Source organism: Euprymna scolopes, chromosome 4, assembly GCF_053919585.1.
Source record: "Euprymna scolopes isolate OS-2025 chromosome 4, ASM5391958v1, whole genome shotgun sequence".
Lineage (NCBI taxonomy): Eukaryota > Metazoa > Mollusca > Cephalopoda > Sepiida > Sepiolidae > Euprymna > Euprymna scolopes.
Genome location: NC_136485.1, coordinates 93,999,932 through 94,024,953, shown reverse-complemented (window position 1 = coordinate 94,024,953; position 25,022 = coordinate 93,999,932). Strand labels below are relative to the sequence as shown.

The following is a 25,022-nucleotide window of genomic DNA, read 5'->3' as shown; positions in this document are numbered from 1 at the left end:
TCCACTCGTTTAAAGAGTGCATCCTCTATCATCTCGGGAGCATTCTTTGAATCGGTCCCATATTCTCCTAAATCCCTTCTCTGGATGATTCGAGTGGGCTGACCTTAATCTTATATTGGGACTGATAAGCATCCCTGTTATCAGTTAAGTTCCAGTTGTTGGATGGTTTGGTGCCTTCCACATGTGAGGTGGGTGGTTGAAGGCTGATAACAGGTGATCGCGTGGGTCCCTCTGAGCTCCTCAGTCTGAAGGGAGGTGATTGCTTGCCAGGTTTATACTGGTCATATTTGTATTCTGGAAGTGGTTGGGGTCTGATAATTTCCTCTTTGGGCTGCTTTGCCTGCTCAGCTAGGTAGTCCTAGACTCCTAGACTCTTGTGTTAGGGTCAGCAGGTGTACGGTCAAGGTTCAAATGGTGGCAGCTAGACCGCTCGTTTAACTCCTTGGCAGTTCCCTGAGAACCTCCGCCTCAGCCATGGCAGCAGCTGTTTCCTTTTCGAGCTGCACCTTTTCCAACTCCATCCTTATTTTGATTTCTTTGTCGATGAAGGCTAAACATGCTTTGGCCGCTTCAGCCTTCGCTTGAGTGATAGCAGCACCGGCAGCTACTGATGATCTGCTGGAGGACTGTGAGGAGTGAGAAGCATGAGACCTTGTGCGATTCGACATGTTGTCTGATATCGTTGAAGGGGAGAAGGAAAAGGTCGTCCGTAATAAGGCAAAGTTTAAAGAGAAAACTGAAAGAATAAAATGAACAGTGTGGGCAGCACTATTGTTGGAGTGGTGTACGTTTATCTCCGTGTGGTAAAACTGTAATCCGCTAAAAACTGTGTAAACACATCCACGGTTGGTAGGGTTTGTAGTTCTGATGGTTGAAGTGCATTCCACGTGTTATCCGTCCATCTGGGAAGCCTCCGTTTTTTACTATACTGTCCCCAGGATGCGCTTGTTTAGAAACATACGATCCTTAAACAGTTAGCATTAAACACGTACGAGCAATCAAAACTCTGAAAACAGGAAATCCCATAAACAGGTTTATTGAAGGTAGATACGGTAAAAAATTGAAAGAAACAAAAAAACATTGTTCAGAATACAAAGAGAAAAAGTCCCGAACGAAGTTATAAAAGGGGTGGATTGGGGAGTTGTATGTAAGGAAATTAGCGACAGTTAGGAATAAGGGCGAACACGTGGATAAAGAAAATAAACAAAGTTTGTAGTTAAAATGAAATAATATAAAAAAATGACATTAAGGTATTAAAAAGTGTCTTAGAAAGGGAATAATATAATGTTTCTTACCAGAGATAGCTTAAAACGGCTAAGGATAATGAGAGATGAAAAACAAAGCCATGCGGCTAGAAATGCAGCTGAGTTAGGTGACAAAACACTGGTCAATCTGCCGGTGTCGAGTCAGGGGAAAATCTATAAGAAAAAATATCCGGCCAAGGGAGATAGCTGTTTAAGGGACAAAACTGAGAGACATAACACTCCTCGCCTGACGACATCATAAGTTTTCTAGTTCTCTGTACAAAGAAGGACAACCTCGGTAATGGGTCTGAGGAGGAGCTTGGTGCTATCCTTTCTGGGAATCTTGACTCCCACTTTCCTTACTAGATTGTCTTCACTGGGGAACACACGTGGGATCAGTCCTAAGGGCCACTTGTTTCTCGCAGCCTGGTTGTCGTTGAGCAACACCACGTTCCCTGGTTCTAAGTTTCTAAGTTGGGTTTATCTCCACTTTGTGCGCATTTGGATCGAAGACAAGTATTCTCTTCTTCATCTGCTCCAGAAAGTTTCAGCCAGATGTTGGATGAATTTCCATTGACTTTTGAGGATATCTTTGGGTCCATAATTGTGTTCGTATCCATAAAAAGTGTCTTAGGAAGAGAATAATATAATGTTTCTTACCCGAGATGGCTTAAAACGGCTAAGGATAATGAGAGATGAAAAACAAAGCCATGTGGCTAGAAATGCAGCTGAGTTAGGTGACAAAACACCGGTCAATTTGCCGGTGTCGAGTCAGGGGAAAATCTATAAGAAAAAATATTCAGCCAAGGGAGATAACTGTTTAAAGGACAAAACTGAGAGACATAACAAAAGTTCTTCTAGAAGCTCTTGACCAGGTGAACGGATGAGATACCATAGTGCTGTATGATGTTCCATAGCCTATCTCTGTGGATGCTGTTAAGGGCTTTTTCAAAGTAAACAAAATTTACATATAGTTGTCTATGCCACTCTGTACACTGCTCAATGATGAAGATCTGGATTTTGCAGACGACCTGGCACTACTGTCCCACACACACCAACATATGCAAGAGAAAACCAGCAGGTTGCTGACCATTGGGCAGCAGGTTGGACTCCATATTATTACCAAAAAGGCGAAAACAATAACACTGAATGTGAATAGACCAACTCCAGTTCAGGTGAATAGCCAGGCAGACAGCTTCACCTATTTGGGCAACATCATCAAACCCGAGGGCGGCACAAGGGAGGACATACAAATCAGGCTGAGCAAGGCAAGGAGCGTGTTTAGGGGAATGAGTAACATTTGGAGATTTGCACAACACTAACACCAACACCAAGCTCAAACTCTATCAGAGCTGCGTAGTATCAACCCTCCTATATGGATCAGAATGCTGGAGAACAACGGAAGCAGATTTCATCAAGCTTCGATCCTTCCACACCATCTGCCTTTGACGAATACTGAGGATATTCTGGTCTGAGAAGATCTCCAATGAAGACCAACTAAGAAGATGCCATCAAGAAGATATGGGCCTAATCATCAGAAAATTGAGATGGAGATGGATTGGGCAAGTTCTCCGGAAAGACCTACAATCAATCACAAGAACAACATTGCACTGGACCCCAAGTGGCAAAAAGAAGAGAGGAAGACCAAGAGAAATTTGGAGGAGAACGGTGGAAAGGGAGAGGAAAGCTATGCAGCATTGTTGGGGTTCACTGGCTAGGCTGGCTCAGGATAAGCAGAGGTGGAGGAGCTTTGTTGCTGCCCAACTCACCACTGGGTTTAATGGTTGATGATGATGATGATGAAGCATGATGTTGGCCAGGGAAAGATACCTCTTGTGTTCACTGCCCTTATGTTGATCCCCGACGTCACCGACATAAGAACAGTCGTAAGGTCAGTGGAACTTGCAGCCACACTTAAAACATACTGGGAGAATCTTCAGGGGAGATTACTCGCATTGATTACCAATTTCTCTTCCTACCCCGAACCACACTATTGGCAATGCTGTGAACCTTCATTACTTACATTACTTAATGATATTTAGTTTTGTTTTACTCTGTGTTTTTAGGCAGCAAAAAATGTCTTTAATCATATTGCTGTATTGTAATTGGTTTTTTGTTCAACTGGGTGCTGCACGCAATCAATATGAATTACAATATAATATTTTATATCCTTTGACTATTTTCATTATTGACATAATCAAAATAGCAATACACATGGACAATACGATGCTTTGAATAATCACAGAATTCAAAAAGGATTCTGCTAAAATCGTCATATTTTAAAAACCAAAGCACTTTAAGTCCTCAAAATACAACTGTTTTGTTCAGAAATCTATATACTTTCAAATGAATTAATAAATAATAATGTACATTATATATTTTAAGAGTTTTAAGCAAATAATGTGATAAAAATGTGAACATCATAAAACAGCGTTTTGTGTAAGGTTTTTAAAGACTCCCTTGATTTGTAAATGCTTGTACTGTGTTGGTATTAAGAATTTTGTCATGAAATTTGGAAACTAACCAGCAGAGAATTTGAATAGTTTGGGGTGTCTGACATATTTTTGACCACTCGTTTTTTTGTGTTAAAAAACAGACTTTAACATGACAAGTATTGAAAATTCTGAAAAAATTTTCTTCAGACACCCACTGTCAAATAAATCAATCATTTTTGTTTTTATCCATTAAAAGTATAATTGTATGTTGTTTTCTCTTGTGGTAGTTAGCAACTTAAAATCATGGTACCTGGAAAAAAATTGTTTCTATTTAAGTTTGAGTGTAAGACTATCTTGTAGTATTAGTAGAAGCAGCATCATCAGCAGTAGCGATAGCATGACTGTAAACAACAGACGTTTTTCTTTTGTTGTTGATTTTTTTCCAGAACAAATTTTTTTTTTAAATTGAAAATATGAAAATAAAAAATGTTTGGTGCACCTGAACAATAGGCACACTCTTACAAATTTTGATGTTGACCCTTTCAGCTCTGCCATTATTATTATTTTTTTGCAACTTTTTACTTTGAGAAAAGTTTGGTCTGTCGCCCCCCCCCCATTATATTTTTTTAATGATCTTTTGAGAGATTATGTAGATAAAACGATTAAACTTTAAACAAAATAATTTTTAGGAAATGTTATTTTGGGAATTTCAGTTACTGCTTTTCGGGCACTCCCTAATAAAATAAATAATTCGACACAATCTACTGAATAAACAAACAAACAACTTCATAAAACTATACAAGGAAAAGGTTTATTGAAGAGAGTTAGGGTAAGATGCCCAAAAGATATAACTCGGATAAAACTTGTCTGCCTTTGCCCGGTAGTTATTCCCAAGTGGGAATCATCGATACCGGTGTAGGCAGAGAGGGAGAGTGAGGAAACAGGCTTGCTCTCTTTTGCATCTGTGGGATAAAGCATCTGTAGTAGTTCAACAGGCCGAGGAAGTGCCTTAGTTGGTGAAGTGAAGTGGGTGGTTGAAGGTCTTGCAGAGCCTTCACCTTTTCCGGTAACGGAGATATACCATCTGGGCTGATAATGTGGCCCAGGAAAACTAGTGACGAAGCACCAAAAACGCATTTACCAGGGTTAATCCTCACCTGGTATTACTGAAACCATTCAAACAGTAGGCGGAAGTGAGTGACGTGTTCCTCAGGTGAGGCACTTGCCACGAGAATGTAGTCTATATAGTTATAGACAAAGTCCAAATCACACACTACTTTGTCCATGAAGCACTGAAAAGTACTAGTGGCATTACGTAAACCGAAATGCATAGTTAAAAATTCAAATGCTCCGAATGGAGTTGTTACTGCCGTCTTTGGTATGTCGGACGGATTTACTGGCATTAGTGTGAAAAAGGTCTTACAACCATGCAACGAGGAAGCAAAATCCAGTATATGTGGGATTGGGTAACGACCAGGTACCGTCATGGCATTGAGTCGTCAGTAGTCCCCAGTCAGACGCCAATCTCCGTCACATTTTGGGACCATATGCAAGGGGGAAGCCCATGGACTGGACAAGGGGCGTATTATTCCCAACTGTAGCATGTATTTGAATTCAGTCTTCTCTGCTTTAAGTTTATCAGCAGGGAGGCGACGAGGGCGTGAGAACACAGGAGCACCTGTAGTCTTGATGTGGTGTTTTGTGGTGTGCATGGGTTTGCTCACCACAAAATTTAGGTTTGTTAATTCCGGGTAGGAGTGTAGCAACTCGTGGTAAGGATCATTTGAAGCAGCTGATTGATGGGACATTCGCATTATGCCAGGGACGGAAAGTTCCGTACTAGTGTCTATCAGCCGGCATCTGCGCATGTCTACCATTAAATTAAAATGATGCAGGAAGTCCGCACCTAGGATGGGGTAAGGTAAATCCGCTACAGTAAAAACCCATGTAAAGTCTCTCTGTAATTCCAAGTCCAGAGAACGTGAAATTTGACCGTACGTGGGAATGGGAGAATGATTTACCACTTGCAGTGTGATAAGTGACACTGGTGGCTTTTGAAATGGTGTCGGGGCGAATGTGACCTACCCATGTTCAGCTTACTCACCTCTTTGGTGAGGCGTTCGATGGCTGTAAGTATAGCCACCGATGTTGCTTCTTGTGTTAAATTTCTATCCGCCGCAGGGCCCGCGGGTACTTCAGCCTGTTGCTGAGGGATCGCCGTGATAGTAGACCTTTTCACAAAATCCATTACTTTATCCGCTGACATTGCTACTACGTTGATGAAATGCTTCTTTATCATAGGTGCTAGTATTGCCTTTACTTGCACCGGCAGCCTTGAGAAGAAAAGCTGCTTAATTAGGGTACTGTCAAGGGGGGACATCTTCTGCCAGCTCCCTCATTCTGCAGAGTAACTCTGTTGGCCTGCGGCCCCCTAATTGTTCGTCATGGACCAACGTTTCAAAACGTTTTTCTGCCGAGACTGACGTCCAGAGCAGTACCTCCCGCTTTATGCTTTCATATGTAGCATTAAGAGGGGTGTCAGTTATTAAGTTCTTGACAACATGAGATAAAGACGCGGGGAAAGCACTAAATAAAATATGTAATTGTGTTTGCTCCGAAACGTTGTTTGCAGCAAAATATGATTTGTGTTGGGCAAACCAAACTCGAACGTCACCGGCAAAGGCAGGCAATGTTGTCATTTTAAGAGGAAAATAGACCCCCCCAAAAAATAAATAAATAAACTATCCGGATACTAGAAGGACATTATTGAAGAACCATGTGAGGAAAAGGGAAAATATTTAGGGAAAATATTTAGACAGAGGCAAAAATAAGAAAAATATTTAACAGGCTAAAAAGAGAGAAAAAAATTTTTTCAAGAAAATCAACTAAAAGAGCAGTGGTAAAAAAAAAAAATGGGCAATATGTGGGTGTTTGTTTTTTTGTTTTTTTTTTGTGTGCCTGTGTGTGTAACCTATAACCTGGAGGTAAATGAATTCTTTAAACGGGTACTTACGTTTTGGCCGATACATGAAAGCAAGTTTTTGTTTTTGTTTGTTTTTAGTCCCTTGAATTACTTGTCTCCTGTTCACATGTGTGTGCGTTCTGCCGTCGTTTTCCCCAAGAAGAGAGGAAAAAAAAACTTTTAGTCATTTTTTTTGGTTTTCAAGTCATTTACGACGAACTGCTATCTGTGTCTCTCACATTTTTTTTCCTAGGATATCCACCACGCGGGTCAAAAGAGTCCGGTGCAGGAAATAATGTCTTCTTTTTTTGTTTTTTGTTTTTTTATATGGTGACGAAAAAAATGTTTCCATGACAAATTTAAAAAAAATTTTTTTTTCATATATATCCTTCTCAGAGGTGTGAAGTTTGTCCATATAGTATTACTTTTCTCGAGAAAAGTATTTCACAGGAATTATGCCCCCTCTATTTTTTTCTATTTTCATCTTTTTTACAATGTTTTCAGTAGATTATTATTGAATGAACACTAATCTACTAGATTATTAAAGAAAAAAAAAATGCAAAATCAATATTTAAATATTTGTAGGTGGTGCTTAGTTTCTAGTGAAGTTAAGAAATAAAAAAACGTCTTAAACTAGAAAGTTTATAAACAAAATATGTCACTCAGTAGAAAAAAGACATAGAATGTAATTGAAAATAAAAATCAAATTCATTCAAAATTAGTGAAAGATTTGTCAACTTTAGCAAAAAAAAAAATTTTTTGATGTAGGCAAAAAATACTTGGTACTTTTCCAAACGTCACATTTTCTGTTAGTCACATTGTTTATTTTGAATAAAATTCATTTTTGTTTATTTGTCTTACTTCTTGTAAAGTTTCACACCCTCATTTAAATTTACATCATAATTTGATGTTCAAAATCTAAGGCATAACATTTTCAAAAGCCAATAATTATGAACCACTAACTGTAAATATGAGTGTCAAATGCCTTCTTAAAAAACTTAATCCTACCTCTAACCCTAAGTGCGAGTGGTAAACCTCTTCCTAAAACCTTCATTAGCCCTAACAATGGCGCTAATTCTGAGTGGCAAGCTCACCACCAAACAAAATTCCTTGTTAAGCTAGATATAAGCATCTAAAAACAAAAACAAACAAAACTAACAGATCCTTCCTTAAAGAAAAGTGCACATGATTAGTCTCCCATAAAAATAAATTAGTTAACTGTCCTAAAACGCTAGAATGATCTTGAAATAGTTAATTATTTTACATTAAATTTATGTGAAACCAACCCCAACTCTAAATTCTAAAATTGTTTTTTTTTTTTCATTTCTATCAAGTCTTCAGGATGTTCGGACATAATTTCCCTTATCTCTAGCATTAACCCAAAGTCAGAATAGCAATGTCTTTACTCTCCCATAATACACAAATCCTCATAATCATCTTTAGAAAAAAACAAAAACAAACAAAAACTGCACAGGATTTATCTCTGATAGAAAAAAATGATTAACTGTCCTAAAATGTTGGAATGGCTCAAAATGAGGGGATCATTTTACATTAAATTCTACAATATTTGTGTATTTTTACTTAAAGTTTTTCAAGGTGTTTACACATAATTGCCTACAAAGGTAAAATCACATATTTTGGAGAGGTGGTCAGATGAGGCAGGGGTTAATGGAAGGTATTAAAAGAAATATTGCAATATATTCATTTTTAAATAGTCCTAGTTTTAGATTTCAGTTTTGTTGTACATAAAATGTATTACAGTTCAGCTTTGAGGATACATGACATTTTTAAGGAATTGCAGCATTTATTGCAGATTATTTGGAAACCATTAATTTCTACAGACTTTCAGTGCTATATTCTGATTCCTCATACAAAATACACTTATATGGTAAATGTCATTGCTTAATCTTGTTTTAACAAAGATAAAGCATTTTTACAGAAAAAGTAGTGTAAAAAATGTGACAAAACGCATATGGTCTTAAAGAGGGAAAAATATCCAAACATGTGAGGCAAAAAAATAGTCATAACTTCCTTAATTTTAATTGGATTTAAAAAATTTAAAAAGATTCTTTCTTAGTTTATCAAGCTCTTTCTATGTATAACATTATTAAAATATTTTAAGCGATTTTAATTTTTTCATGTGTATTGCTAATCAAAATGAAAATCTATGATTTCCTCTGACACTAAATTATTATTGAAAGAATGAAATGACAGGAAATGGAATAAAACAAGATGAAGCGGGTTAGAAATAGTTTGAAAATTTAAATGAAGATCAAATAATGCCATAAAATGATTTTGGTTACAGCATAGAATGAGAGACAGAAAAGAAGCCATCCTGAAAATGAAACTATCAGAAAAAGAAGTACAAGATCTTTTAGGGGCATAAAACCTTTGTTTCCAGGAAATGTAGTGATACTGGCAATTCAGTATTTTTAATAAAGAGTAAGAAAAAACTTATAATTTTCTTTCTAAGAACATGGTAGAAGAGGCTTGACTAGTCACTAACAAGATTAATCTTTAATGGCACAACAGAATTATTCATACAGACATATGAAGGAAAGAAAGTATTCAACCAGAAAAAAAAAGGAATGAAGGATTTAACTTTAAAGGAGAATCCAACTACCTGAAATGGATTATAGCATCCACCTCCACCTGTGTATTCTACTTCCTGTCAATTTTGTATGATCCTGACCAATGAATGTGTCATACTCCTTCATCCAACCTTTCAAAACAAGGTTGGGTGTTGCTTCAATCCAAACAAACATGACAGAAGTGTCAGTGTACTTCCTCAACTATGCATCTTCTCTGAAACATATTTGTTTTAGTTGTTGCTGTCCATTTTGCACAAAAAAAGAACAGTTCTGTCTGTATTGTACCACAATGTAGGTAAGTATAGAAATTGATATAAATGGCTAAGTTAATTTGAAAACTTTTAACTTGCAGCAAGAATGATTTTAGAATTTTTTGAACCTATTACATATTATCTATTCATTTAGCTAACTGTTGCCAAGTCTACTTGTGAGAAACGACTTAATGCGCTTGGAGGACCTGATTATAAATATTATTGTGAAGAACAATCAAAAGTAGATTCTAAATCTTCACATCCAGGACAAAAGGTAAATTCTTTTTATAATTTTCAATCATTGTTACTCATCCATTAATGTGGACCTTTTAAATTTATCTTTCAAGTATCACTAATTAGTCTTTTTTAACGTGAAAAACAATCTTACAGTGAAATTCTCTTCATTTTCAATTTGACATATTGTTTATTTTTTTACGAGGGTCGTTCCATAAGTAACTTTAACTAAAACCTAAAACATTGAAGATCTATGAAGACGGGAGTGGTACCATTAAAACAAGCGACCTTTTGGGCTCCAAATTCATTTTCCTACATGGTCACCATCATTCTCAATGCAGTTTTGCCAGCCTCTTTATGTATCAGTGGTAAAAGTCTGAAGTACGCTCTGCCACTAACAAATTTCTTAAATATGCTGACATCAATTGCATTGGCTTCATAAACTTTCAACAGGTGCCGGTAAATGTTGATCGGTTCAATTTTTTCTGCATGCAGGAATTCAGTGATGCATCTCTGCTTCTGGCACATGTCCATGACAGGGTTTGCTTTCTTAGAGGCTCACATTGTCAATATCTGTAACAGAGAGATGAAACCTTCAATCATCATAATAATGCAATTTGCAATCTCCTTTGATTCATTCAGACAGAATAAAAAATATAGGAGGCACTACCATATTTTATTTTGATAACATTTGCATGTAAACAAAATTTAACCTGTTCTTTTTATAAATGTACAATTCTTTTTCATTTGCCATTAATAGTTTATTTAAGGCTATTTTAAATAAGGTCACTATTTTCAGTGAAAAACTATTTTTTATATAGAAAAAATGTTTTTCAAATTAAGTGTACAAGATATTGTGTATCTGTATTATAAGAAATAAAAAGAATTGTTCAATATGGTTTTAAGTTGTCTTTCTCAAAGAAAATCCAAGTTAAAAACATTAGTGAATGAAAAATTTAATGAAATTCATAAAAAAAAATCCTGAAACTGGCACCTTTTTATAGAACAATATCCTGTTTTAATGATCTATTTGTGTCATGTTTAATATGCTAATAAAACAAGAAGTACTCCCTTCCATATTCAAGATTTACTTCTCGACAAAATATGAGCAAACATCGCAAGAATCACATGAATAAAGGAATAGCAACAATCCATTTGTTTTAATTTTCATATATCAAAATTCTTAGATGATTCTTTGTATATTTTCTTTGTTTAATGAAAAGTTGTATAATATGCATTGTTTAAAATAATAAATTGAGAATAAATATTTTTTTAGCACTTCAAAAAAACTAAGAAAAATGTACAATTTAACATATATTTAATAATATATTTGATATTGAACATTTAGTCCATTTTTTTCATTATTAGAGTGTGCATATTTCATATTAAAAAATAGTGTTTAGTTGTGAACAATCATATGCAGGGTGCAAATAAAAAATAATTTTACTTTTTAAAAATATCTCTCGGTTACTTGTTTATCATTTACTATTTCTTTGAAACTTAGTTATTGGTTATTGTGGCATGACTTTTTGGAAGAGATGTGAGTCAAGAGATAAGAGCTGCTTTGAAGAGCTGCCATCTAACAAATTTCTTGACGAACACATGTGTAACATCTTTGATGAACATATGCGCAACATTTTTGACAAACACATGTGCAACATCTTTGACGAACACATGTGCAACATTTTTGACGAACACATGTGCAACATTTTTTACGAACACATGTGCAACATTTTTTACGAACACATGTGCAACATTTTTGACGAACACATGTGCAACATTTTTGATGAACACATGTGCAACATTTTTGATGAACACATGTGCAACATTTTTGACGAACACATGCGCAACATTTTTGACGAACACATGTGCAACATTTTTGACGATCACATGTGCAACATTTTTGACGAACACATGTGCAACATTTTTGATGAACACATGCGCAACATTTTTGACGAACACATGTGCAACATTTTTGACGATCACATGTGCAACATTTTTGACGAACACATGTGCAACATTTTTTACGAACACATGTGCAACATTTTTGACGAACACATGTGCAACATTTTTGATGAACACATGTGCAACATTTTTGATGAACACATGTGCAACATTTTTGACGAACACATGCGCAACATTTTTGACGAACACATGTGCAACATTTTTGACGATCACATGTGCAACATTTTTGACGAACACATGTGCAACATTTTTGATGAACACATGCGCAACATTTTTGACGAACACATGTGCAACATTTTTGACGATCACATGTGCAACATTTTTGACGAACACATGTGCAACATTTTTGATGAACACATGCGCAACATTTTTGACGAACACATGTGCAACATTTTTGACGAACACATGTGCAACATTTTTGATGAACACATGTGCAACATTTTTGACGAACACATGTGCAACATTTTTGACGAACACATGTGCAACATTTTTGATGAACACATGTGCAACATTTTTGACGAACACATGTGCAACATTTTTGACGAACACATGTGCAACATTTTTGACGAACACATGTGCAACATTTTTGACGAACACATGTGCAACATTTTTGACGAACACATGTGCAACATTTTTGACGAACACATGCGCAACATTTTTGACGAACACATGTGCAACATTTTTGACGAACACATGTGCAACATTTTTGACGAACACATGTGCAACATTTTTGACGAACACATGTGCAACATTTTTGACGAACACATGTGCAACATTTTTGACGAACACATGTGCAACATTTTTGACGAACACATGTGCAACATTTTTGACGAACACATGTGCAACATTTTTGATGAACACATGCGCAACATTTTTGACGAACACATGTGCAACATTTTTGACGAACACATGTGCAACATTTTTGATGAACACATGCGCAACATTTTTGACGAACACATGTGCAACATTTTTGACGAACACATGTGCAACATTTTTGATGAACACATGTGCAACATTTTTGACGAACACATGTGCAACATTTTTGACGAACACATGTGCAACATTTTTGACGAACACATGTGCAACATTTTTGACGAACACATGTGCAACATTTTTGACGAACACATGTGCAACATTTTTGACGAACACATGTGCAACATTTTTGACGAACACATGTGCAACATTTTTGACGAACACATGCGCAACATTTTTGACGAACACATGCGCAACATTTTTGACGAACACATGCGCAACATTTTTGACGAACACATGTGCAACATTTTTGACGAACACATGTGCAACATTTTTGATGAACACATGCGCAACATTTTTGACGAACACATGTGCAACATTTTTGACGAACACATGTGCAACATTTTTGACGAACACATGTGCAACATTTTTGACGAACACATGTGCAACATTTTTGATGAACACATGCGCAACATTTTTGACGAACACATGTGCAACATTTTTGACGAACACATGTGCAACATTTTTGACGAACACATGTGCAACATTTTTGACGAACACATGTGCAACATTTTTGACGAACACATGTGCAACATTTTTGACGAACACATGTGCAACATTTTTGACGAACACATGTGCAACATTTTTGACGAACACATGTGCAACATTTTTGACGAACACATGCGCAACATTTTTGACGAACACATGCAACATCTTTGACAAACAGATATGCAACATCTTTGAAGAACACATGTGCAACATTTTTTATGAACACATGCGCAACATCTATGATGAACAGATATGCAACATCTTTGACAAACAGATATGCAACATCTTTGACGAACACATGTGCAACATTTTTGATGAACACATGCGCAACATCTATGATGAACAGATATGCAACATCTTTGACGAACACATGTGCAACATTTTTGACGAACATATGCGCAACATTTTTGACGAACACATGTGCAACATTTTTGACGAACATATGCGCAACATTTTTGACGAACATATGCGCAACATTTTTGACGAACACATGTGCAACATTTTTGATGAACACATGCGCAACATCTATGATGAACACATTCATTTGATTAAAACATTTTTGATGAACACATGCATAACATCTGCCCTCGTGGATAGGCAAGTAAATAGGAACAAGGTTTCAAAATCTCCATGCTCCTTAAGAAATAATAAAAAAATGCAATAAAAACAAAAAAGAACATGTTGAAACTGCAAAAAACAATTAAGTATCATTTTATGCATTATTTCATGTATCGGGTTGACAAGTAAGTTCTTGTGGCTTTTAACTTTTTAAATTCAGATAAACATATCTTGGCTCAAACAAAACTTTATTGATCAAAATAAGCACCATCAGAATCAACTTTTGCCAATGAAAAAAAAAAGTGTATTTATGCCAGTAATGTAAAAATCTTGTGTTCTGGTGACGATGAAGTCGCTGAAGGCGTTTTTAATATCGCATAATTCTTTGAAGCATTTCTCATGTGGAAAGTTCTAGAGATGCTTGGAAAAGTAGTAGTTGGTAGATGAGAGGTCTGGAGAATATGGTGGATAAGGCAGAGTTTTGTAGCCCAATTTGTTCAACTTCTGCAGGCTCAGTTTTGCAATGTGTGGTTGGGCATTATCATGGAGGAAAATTGGGCCTTTTCTGTTGATTAATACTGGGTGTTTTTGTCAAAAGTTTTAGTTGCATTTCATTCGATTGACAGCACTTTGCCACTGTAATGGATGAAATCAATCGCAGACCACCAAACTGTTAGCATGACCTTCTTTTGGTGCAACTCTGGCTTTGGGAAGTGTCGTGGAACTTAGCATCTAACTACTAAGCAGAACATTGCCACTTGTAAAGTGTTAAGTTGTCTCCCTTTATATTGGCATTAATATGCATATAATTTGTTAAGTTATCTCCCTTATAAAAAGGCAGAGTTAACAAACTTTTCTTTTCAATATGGCGTCATAATGTTTATGTGTTTGTTAACCGCTAAACTCTAATCGTGAATGTGTTGCATATTTATTCAATTAATGTATTAGCTGCCGTAATAAATTATATATATATTGTTTATATATATACGATCGGAGTTGGATTATTTTACTGGTTTTTCATGGTAGCAGAGCGTAGTTGCAAGCGAAAATGATCTACGGAAGAATAATTGAAGTTTTTATTTTTAAAAAACGACCACAAAGAGGAAATGGCAGTTAACTACAAAAATCCCCCTAGATTTGATGAGAACGACTACCCATGCTGGAAAAATGGAATAAAGATTTGGACAATGATGACGGATTTACCAAAGAACAAACAGGCATTGGCTGTTAGCCTTTCACTTAACGGAAATGCAAAACTGGCAGCTATGGGAATTGAAGTGGAAGAACTTAACACAGACGAATTGGAGCATAAAGAAACAGAAATGGAAGAGTGTAACATCACACTTCTCTCACACGATGAATATTCTCCAAGTAAAATTTTTTTAGTTGAGTCATTGAACATGGCAGTGATTGACACAGCTTGTACTTGGACCGTTTGTGGCCAAAGATGGTTGGATGAATATAAAAAGAATATCAACCAAGAAGATATTATTATTAAGAGAAGTAATAGACCTTTCCGATTTGGCGACGGAAAAATTATAAACTCCTCTACCCAGGTAACTCTACCAGCGATAATAGGTTCCGCTAGGTGTAATATAAGTGCTGAGGTAATTCAAGCTGATATTCCTCTGCTTTTGAGTAAAGCTTCATTGAAGAAGGCTGGAGCTGTTCTGGATCTTAATTCAGACAAAGCTGTCATGTTTGGGAAACCAGTGGACCTACAATTCACATCTAGTGGACATTACTGTGTAGATATTCTTGGTAGTGGTCATCATACAAGAAACTCCCATTCCGATGTGCTAATTGTTGATAACATGACCAATAAAGAAAAAATAAAAAGTTTAGAAAAATTGCACAGGCAGTTTGGACATGCCTCAGCTGAGAAATTAAAACTGCTATTAAAGTCTGCTGGCTCAGATGTTGTGGAGGTGGCTAAAATTTTGGAAAAAATTGTAGCCAATTGTGAAATATGTATAGAAAACCTGCACCAAGACCAGTTGTTGGTTTTTCCTTAGCTAATGACTATAACCATAATGTAGCCATGGATCTTCATGAACTCGAACCTAACCTATGGTATTTGCATATCATAGATGAATTTTCCCAGTTCAGTGCGGGTTGCATCACTAACACTAAGCAGTCATCTAAAATTGTAAAAAAATTCATTCAATGCTGGATTAGTATCCATGGAGCACCTAAACGAATGATCAGTGATCTGGGAGGTGAGTTCAACAATGCGTAAATGAAAGATATGGCCGAAAATTTAACATAGACATCTCTACCACTGCTGCATATTCACCCTGGAGTAATGGTCTAGTGGAACGACACAATCAGATACTAACTGAAATATTATTGAAGTTGAGGTCCGACTACACTCTGGATTGGGAAACAGCACTAAATTGGGCCATTATGGCAAAGAATTCGTTACAAAACGTACATGGATATAGCCCTTATCAGATAGTTTTTGGAAGAAATCCAAACATTCCCACGATCCTTATTGATAAACCACCTGCACTAGAAGGGACCACCACAAGTGAAGTTGTAAAAAACAACATAAATGGATTGCATGCTGCAAGACAGGCTTTTATCAAAGCCGAATCATCTGAGAAAATTAGGGGGGCCTTAAGGAAACAAACGCACCCCACACCTGATCTCTGCTCACCGGGGGATAAAGTTTATTACAAAAGACCAGACAATCAAGAATGGAAGGGTCCAGGTGTTGTGATTGGTCAGGATGGTCCTGTGGTATTTGTCAGACATGGTGGAATGCTTGTGAGAGTACATAAATGCAGATTGCGTTTGTGTAACTCACCACTTGCGAATGTAAACTCTAATGAAATTTCAGTGGCATCCAAAACCTCTGATAGCCAGGACTATAATTATGAAACATCTGATGAGGAATATACTGAAACAGCTGAGGTTGGGACAAAAAATGATCCACAACCCGATCCTATAGCCAAGATAAAGCCTGGTAACATCATCACATACAACCAAAAGGGAAGTAATGGGCAAATACAGGCGGAAAAGCCACCGGCAGAAACAAACATTGGTTTAATGTGAAAATCCAAAGGCCAGTAAACTTGGAGAATGAAGAGATGTCGGTAGATTTAAGTAAAGTCACGGATCTTAATGTGGCAGAACCACTGATAGGACCCACAGAAGGAGACACTATAATGATGATGGCAGGTAGAGAATTCGATGAGGCCAAGAAAAGAGAATTTGACAGCTGGAAACAAAACAATGTTTTTACTGAAATAGATGATGCAGGACAGAAATGCATATCTACGCGCTGGGTGTGTAGTTTAAAAAACAAAAAGCAAGGCTGGTTGCTAGAGGTTTTGAAGAACCCAAGAATGACATTCAAAAAGATTCACCAACTCATGAATCCTTAAGACTTATTATGGCATTAACAGCCCAAAATCAATGGCGGCTAAATAAGTGTGTCTATGGACTGAGTGATGCTTCTCTGCAGTGGTATAATAAAGTGAAATCAGTTATGATTGAAAATGGCGGTGTAATGTCCCAAATGGACCCTACAGTTTTCTACTTGATTAGTAAATCTGGTAACCTAGCTGGAGTTTTGGCGTGTCATGTAGATGACTTCATTTGGTCAGGGGACCAGACATTCAACAATACCATCAGCAGCGCATTTAAAATTGGAAAAGAGGATAGTAAGGCCTTCAAATACTGTGGAATTGAGCTTAATTGCTACGGTCCAGAAATATTAATAAACCAAAACAAATATACCGACAGTATATCATCCATTCCAATAGATTGTTCAAGGACCATGGAAAAAGAATCACTGCTAACAGAAATTGAGATAAATTCACTCAGATCCAAGATTGGCCAATTGTTGTGGTTAGCGCATCAGAGCCGACCGGACTTCTTATTTGATGTCTGTAGTCTAGCGACTAATATTAACCATAGCACCATAAAGGACCTGATATTGCCAACAAAATTATTGGAAAAGCTAAGGCATCCAAGCTATTATTGAAGTATCAACATCTTGGTGACAATGATCAGTTACGTTTGATAATATTTAGTGATGCCGCTTTGGGAAATCTTCCTGATGGTGGAAGTCAGGGGGGTTATGTCATATTCCTCACTGGGACATCTGGGAAAGTCTCACCGATCTGGTGGAACTCAAAGAAAATCAGACGGATTGTCCACAGTACCTTAGCTGCAGAAACAATTTTAATGTCTGAAGCTATTGATATGGCTGTCTTCATCTCCACCCTGTTTGGTGAATTGACAACAGGAAGAACAAATCCCAAGAGTCTACCTATAATTTGTGTCACTGATTGTAAATCTCTCTATGAAGCGGTCAAATCAACACAATCTGTCAAAGAAAAACGATTACGGATCGAAATCAGTGGTATTAAGGAACTTGTGGAAAATGGACAGATTGAAGAGTTCCAATGGCAAGAGACAGGAAGACAATTGGCAGGCTGCCTCACTAAACGGGGTGCATCCCCTTGGTTATTGAGAAACGTCTTACAACAAGGCAGTTTGAATGATTGAAATTAAAAATCAAAAACGAAAAAAAAAACTTTTAAAGATGAATTTGTTAAGTTGTCTCCCTTTATATTGGCATTAATATGCATATAATTTGTTAAGTTATCTCCCTTATAAAAAAGCAGAGTTAACGAACTTTTCTTTTCAATATGAGGTCGTAATGTTTATGTGTTTGTTAACCGCTAAACTCTAATCGTGAGTGTGTTGTATATTTATTCAATTAATATATTAGCTGCCGTAATAAATTATATATATATATTGTTTATGTATATAATTTATTAGCTGCCGTAATAAATTATATATATATTGTTATAAAATTTATTAGCTGCCGTCATAAATTACATCTACATTGTTTATATATATAAAATTTATTATCTGCCGTCATAAATTACATCTACATTGTTTATATATATATAATTTATTAGCTGCCGTCATAAATTACATATACATTGTTTATATATATAATTTATTAGCTGCCGTCATAAATTACATATACATTGTTTATATATATAATTTATTAACTGCCGTCATAAATTACATATACATTGTTTATATATATAATTTATTAGCCGCCGTCATAAATTACATATACATTGTTTATATATATAATTTATTAGCTGTCGTAATAAATTATATATATATTGTTTATATATATAATTTATTAGCTGCCGTAATAAATTATATATATATATATATATTGTTTATATATATAATTTATTAGCTGCCGTAATATATCATATATACATTGTTTATATATATAATTTATTAGCTGCCGTAATAAATTATATATATATTGTTTTTATATATATATATAATTTATTAGCTGCCGTAATAAATTATATATATATATTGTGATTATATATAATTCATTAGCTGCCGTAATAAATTATATATACATTGTTTATATATATAATTTATTAGATGCCGTAATAAATTATATATATATATTGTTTATATATATAATTTATTAGCTGCCGTAATAAATTATATATACATTGTTTATATATATAATTTCTTAGCTGCCGTAATAAATTATATATATATTGTTTATATATATAATTTATTAGCTGCCGTAATAAATTATATATATATTGTTTTATATATATAATTTATTAGCTGCTGTAATAAATTATATATATATTGTTTATATATATAATTTATTAGCTGCCGTAATAAATTATATATACATTGTTTATATATATAATTTCTTAGCTGCCGTAATAAATTATATATATATTGTTTATATATATAATTTATTAGCTGCTGTAATAAATTATATATATATTGTTTATATATATATAATTTCTTAGCTGCTGTAATAAATTATATATATATTGTTTATATATATAATTTATTAGCTGCTGTAATAAATTATATATATATTGTTTATATATATAATTTATTAGCTGCTGTAATAAATCATATATATATTGTTTATATATATACCGTCGGAGTTTTATTATTTTACTGGATTTACTACTTTTCATCACAAGTCACAACTTGATTGAGAAATGAATCGTTCTTATTGTGGAAGGGAAGATGACACTTCATGACAGCGTTCCTTTTGGTTGTTGTTCAATTTGTGAAGCACCCATTTATCAAGTTTTTTTATCTTTCAAATATCTCTCGAGTGGCTGGAAATCATATATGTTAGGTCTAATTTACAAGCAAGTTCTCGAACAGTTGTGCGTGGTATTGGCTTTGACTGAGGCTTTTAATTGATTGTTGTCAACATCTGATCGCTCATCATCTTCAAGACTCGTCGCTGCCACAAGATTTCTTAAATCACTATTGTGCTGTATGTTCAATAGTGGTTCATAGCCAAATGCTTCATTGATATCGCGAGCTGTTTCAGCAGCTTTTCGGCCTAGCTTGAATTGAAATAAGAAAATTGTACAAATTTTTTTTTCTCCATCTTGTATTCAAGTTCTGAAAAGGAGACATTTTTTCAATACGATTGTAATTTAAACGATTAGATAGAGCACAAAACGCTCTTTAAAATGATACATAACGTAAATGTATTATAACAATTATTTGAAAATACATCATTTGAAATTAAAATAAAAAAGTCTGCAAGAACTTTCTCGTCAACCTAATACATGAAAAATCAAAATGGACAAGTATGTACAGCATTGTAAGAAAACACAGATCAATATTGCACAGAATTTTTGTTGATGCAAAATAAACCACATCTTGCATGGACTAATTACAGCGTAGTACTAAACTAGTATGAATAAATAGTGGTGAAAGTGAAGAATATATTTCGAGGAAAGGTTGGAGGCCAACAATAAAGACATCTGAAATTATCTGGAACATCTAAGTAGGAAGTATGATGGCAACAAATAGATGATGTCCACCATCTGTTGTTGGAAAGATTCATTTAATGTCAAAGTATGAAGCTATACATCGGATAACATAAGTTGCATTCATGATAAAATGATGGACTTGAGTTTACTCTTTGACATTTTTGATTGACTTCTTACTGTTTTTGAACAGTGCCCCAAAGTCCTATTATGCTTGAGGTATATACAATATATATAATTATTTCCACAGTCGAACAACGTCGCAGCTCACAGGAGCCATGACAGCCAAAAATTGTTTAACTGTGGAAATAATTATATAATCTCTCACATTCTGCATATATATATATAAATTTAGTTGTTAAATTTAAATTCTGAAATCAAAATATAGACACATCTATTCGAATTAAGAATTGTTTGACAAAAGGAATATATAAAAGGGGTTATATTAATTTCCTTAATCCATGGATTTTCAATAATGGCTAATATCATCAGAGGAAATGAAATGTGGTTAGCAAAATGTTCAGCTGTGAAAAGGCACTTATTTTGCTTTTCAGCACAAATATTGAAATAGTTTTTTGGTGGTGAATGATTGTTATATGAAAATAATTATTGGAAGAGGGAATTTCATACAACCTGGGAAGTCCATTATCGGAAGGAGTATAATGTCCTCTGGGACAATTTCTAAGTAGGCAGAATATTGGTCTAGGGGAGAAGGCAGTAATCCCATATAACAAAATGCTGGTTGCTCCTTATTTATATTCCGAAAGGTATACGGGGCGGCCGTGTTTGTTGGTGTGTTGAATGCATTTTGGTATATGTAATCCAGATTCTTTTGGAGAGTTGGCACAGTATATCAGATATTGGATAGGTATACCAATCCATTGCATATATTCCCATGGGCGATGGAATTATATATGCATGTCTATGGTGCAATGGAACTCGAAGCTCAATGGTCTTGGTAGCAAAATATTCCGAGAGATGATTTTTAGAAGCGATGTGTTGGACAAATAGCTTCTAATATGGGATTGATACTAGGTGAAAGCTGGTCAGCTTTCTGGTTGAGAAGCGGTGAGGGAAGCCTTTTAGATGAAGGAACGAGAAGGATAGGGGTGAGCTAGAGAGGGTAAGGAGAGAAGGGAGAGAGGGTTGATATGGGCGAGGAGGCATGTGCTTAATGAAATTTCTTTGGGTGGGTGGGGGGGAATTGTATGTTAGTATTCGGTAAATGTGTTGACCTCTTAATTTTAGGTTCAAATGGGAGATGTACATTCTTGAGATTTTTTCATGGAAGTGTGTATGAGAAGGGGTGGATGCTCTGTTTTTACTGTGTAGGTGGGTGAGTAGGTGAAGCTTAGATGGAGACGAGTCATGGTCTAAAGTTTTGAAATGCTTGGAGGATTACTTATTTAAGTGGGTTATAGATTGGGTGTTTTTAATTATGGGGGTATATTTAAAAGTAACTTGATTTGCTGAGATACATTTTGTTCATTACGCTTGTTACCGTTGTTTTATTTAAAACGTATATATTTCTGTTTGGGGGCGATCTATGTATAAATAGGCTTTGGTGTTTGTTGGGTTAGAAACTATGTTTGCGTGGATGCTTTATATACTGTGCTTAATTAGCTATTCTTATATTGGAGGGACTTGATGCATATGCGGGGCTGAATGTGAGGTTGTCCAAATATGGTTGAATATAACTATATAATAAACTGTATATCTATCAAACATACACCTAAGCGCAGATACAAGCAAATAGACGCTCACACATACACACATCCATGCATATATATATATATATATATATATATATATAGAATTCACATATGCATATATATCCATCTATACCATGCATACACACATATACACTTATACACACATATATCCATATATTCCTGCACATGTATACACAACCACATATATACATATCACAAAACATACATGCCTGCACACATGTGAAAAAATGCACATACATCGGAAACTACAAATACATCTGATCACGCCAACGTGTGCGCGTTCCCAAGTGTACAGCTGCGCCGATGTATATGGCCGAACATCCTCATAAACATGTGTATACATGCACGTCACTCTCGCACATGCATACCAGCGTATACATACAACAAACATACAACAAATTTCCATATGGAGATAAAGGCGCGCATATCATGTATATACATATACAATTACAATTACAACGAGCCTGCAACTCAATTAAACATATACATGCATCAACAATTGATCGAGTTTAATAATTCTATTCTAGAATGGGAGAGTAATCCCCATTGTCTGCATATACAGATAGTCCAGGGAGAATGCAGACATCTAGAGCACATTAAATTATGGCAAATATATGTAACTTCGTAAATTGTCCATGTTCATATACATACGCATGCATACACATATACCTTTTTGGCTAAGATCACCCTGAAAGTGTTACCTCTAGTTATATCTAGCAGGATTTTCATCGGATTTTAATTTGTGTCTTATCTCGCTTATATATATATATATATATATATATATATATATATATATATATATATATAAAGAACAAGTAGTTTAATAAAACATGTTAAAAAACACTTTGAAAAAGAGTTTAAGACATATTTAATTTTAAAAAGGAAGCACAAAATAAGTGGATAGTCCTTAATTTACAGTGTTTCAAAGAAATACTTTCCTTCTCTTCAGAGGATAGGATTTAGCAAAATGCGGGATCGTATTTTTCTTGCAAAAGTATTTAATGAAACTACAAGTAAGTTATAGATCTTACTGGGTAACAAATAGTGAAGCAGAGGGAATAGGGTGAAGAAAAAGGTGATTTCATGTGAATGGATAGTCTGGTGAAGGATAAAATATCCAATAACGGTAAAATCCAGAATCCAAAAAAGTTGGTTAAATTTCCATTTCGACAAGTAAAATCCAAAGAAATCGTGTAATTGGAAGATGGTCCAAAGTAATCCAAAGGGCAGAAATCCGTGGAATACTTCACAAATGGGTACAAGGAAAAGGGAATGAGTTCAAATAATATTATTAAAAGAAAGATAAGATGTGCATAAAAAAATGGAAGAAAATTTAAACTCTACTGTCGAGGCAAGGCTAAATTAAGAAAAATGAGTGAAGAAGAAAAAATGAGTGAAAAAATGCACAGAAAAAAGAAATGGAAGAAATTTAAAACATGACTGTTAAGGTTGGGCTGATTTAAGAAAAATGAGTGAAGAAGAAAAAAATAATTGAATGGTGATTGAAAATGACCCAGACAAGATGACGTTGAAAAGACACCAAATTTAAAGCAAAAATGGGGTCAACTGAAATGTACAAGTTATTACTTAAGAATTAAATTATCAGCAGGAGTTATTAAAGGAAGCAAATGAATTGAGAAGACAGATAAGTTAAATTTAAGAATTGTATTTAAGAATTCAGGTGATCGCTCATCCCCCTCTCAGTACAGGCCAATAAGTCTCCTGTGCGTCATGAGTAAGTTGCTGGAATCTGTGTTAAATACAGAAGTAATCAACCATCTCAACAAGAATAACCTTCTTAGTGACACTCAATATGGTTTCCGTTCTGCTAGATCTACAGCAGATCTGCTTACAGTTATATCTCATAGGATTAGCAAATCTCTCGACAGAGGCAACCTTTCTAGGGCAATTGCTCTTGACATATCTAAGGCCTTTGATAGGGTATGGCATAAAGGTTTACTTCATAAGATCTCTAGCTATGGTATAGCTGGAAATGTCTTCTCAATTATTAAATCATTTCTTTCTGATAGGTTCATAAGAGTAGTAGTTGAGGGGCAAAAATCAGAAGCCCACAGTATTAATGCCGGTGTCCCTCAGGGGTCCATCCTGGGCCCAACTCTTTTCCTGATCTACATTAATGATCTTCCAAATCACATCCTTACATCATTTGTAGACATTTATGCTGACGACACTAGCACATCTAAGACAGTAAACGACCAAGTTCTCTCCAATTCTCTCTCCTCTGATCTTGAGCATGTAGTACAATGGGGAAAGGAGTGGCTGGTTACTTTTAATACATCTAAAACCAAGCTTCTCTCTTTACATCATCAACATTCTGATCCACATCTGGCATCAATTGAAATGAATGGCTCTCGTCTTCAGGAGGCCTCAAGTTTTGACAAGCTTCTGAGCTTGACCATTACTCCTAATCTTAAATGGAACACGTACGTCAAATCTGTTGCCAAAGCCGCTGGAAAAATGGTGGGATCTTTCTATCGATCCAGTAGATATCTCACTGCTGATGCAATTCTCTATCTATATAAGAGCCAGGTACGTCCAAGGATGGAATACTGTTGCCACATCTGGGCAGGAGCTGCTAGAAAGGACTTGTCCTGCCTTGATAGAGTTCAAAATAGACTTCGCAGCCTCGTAGGAGATGTTCTTTTCTCTTCCTTGCAACCTCTATCTCACAGAAGAGATGTTGCGAGTTTGT

At 35.4% G+C, this 25,022-nt stretch overlaps 1 protein-coding gene across 6 annotated transcripts in view; it reads left to right on the top strand.

Annotated features, from left to right (window-relative positions):
* LOC145268864 (sorting nexin-25-like) overlaps window positions 1-25,022 on the top strand; it is a 631,480-nt gene that overhangs the window by 348,809 nt on the left and 257,649 nt on the right. For all 6 annotated transcript variants that reach the window (XM_080124584.1, XM_080124583.1, XM_080124587.1 and 3 more), the window contains exon 9: window positions 9,638-9,757. In XM_080124584.1, coding sequence (XP_079980710.1) covers window positions 9,638-9,757 — 120 coding nt within the window. The remainder of the gene's footprint in view (window positions 1-9,637; window positions 9,758-25,022) is intronic.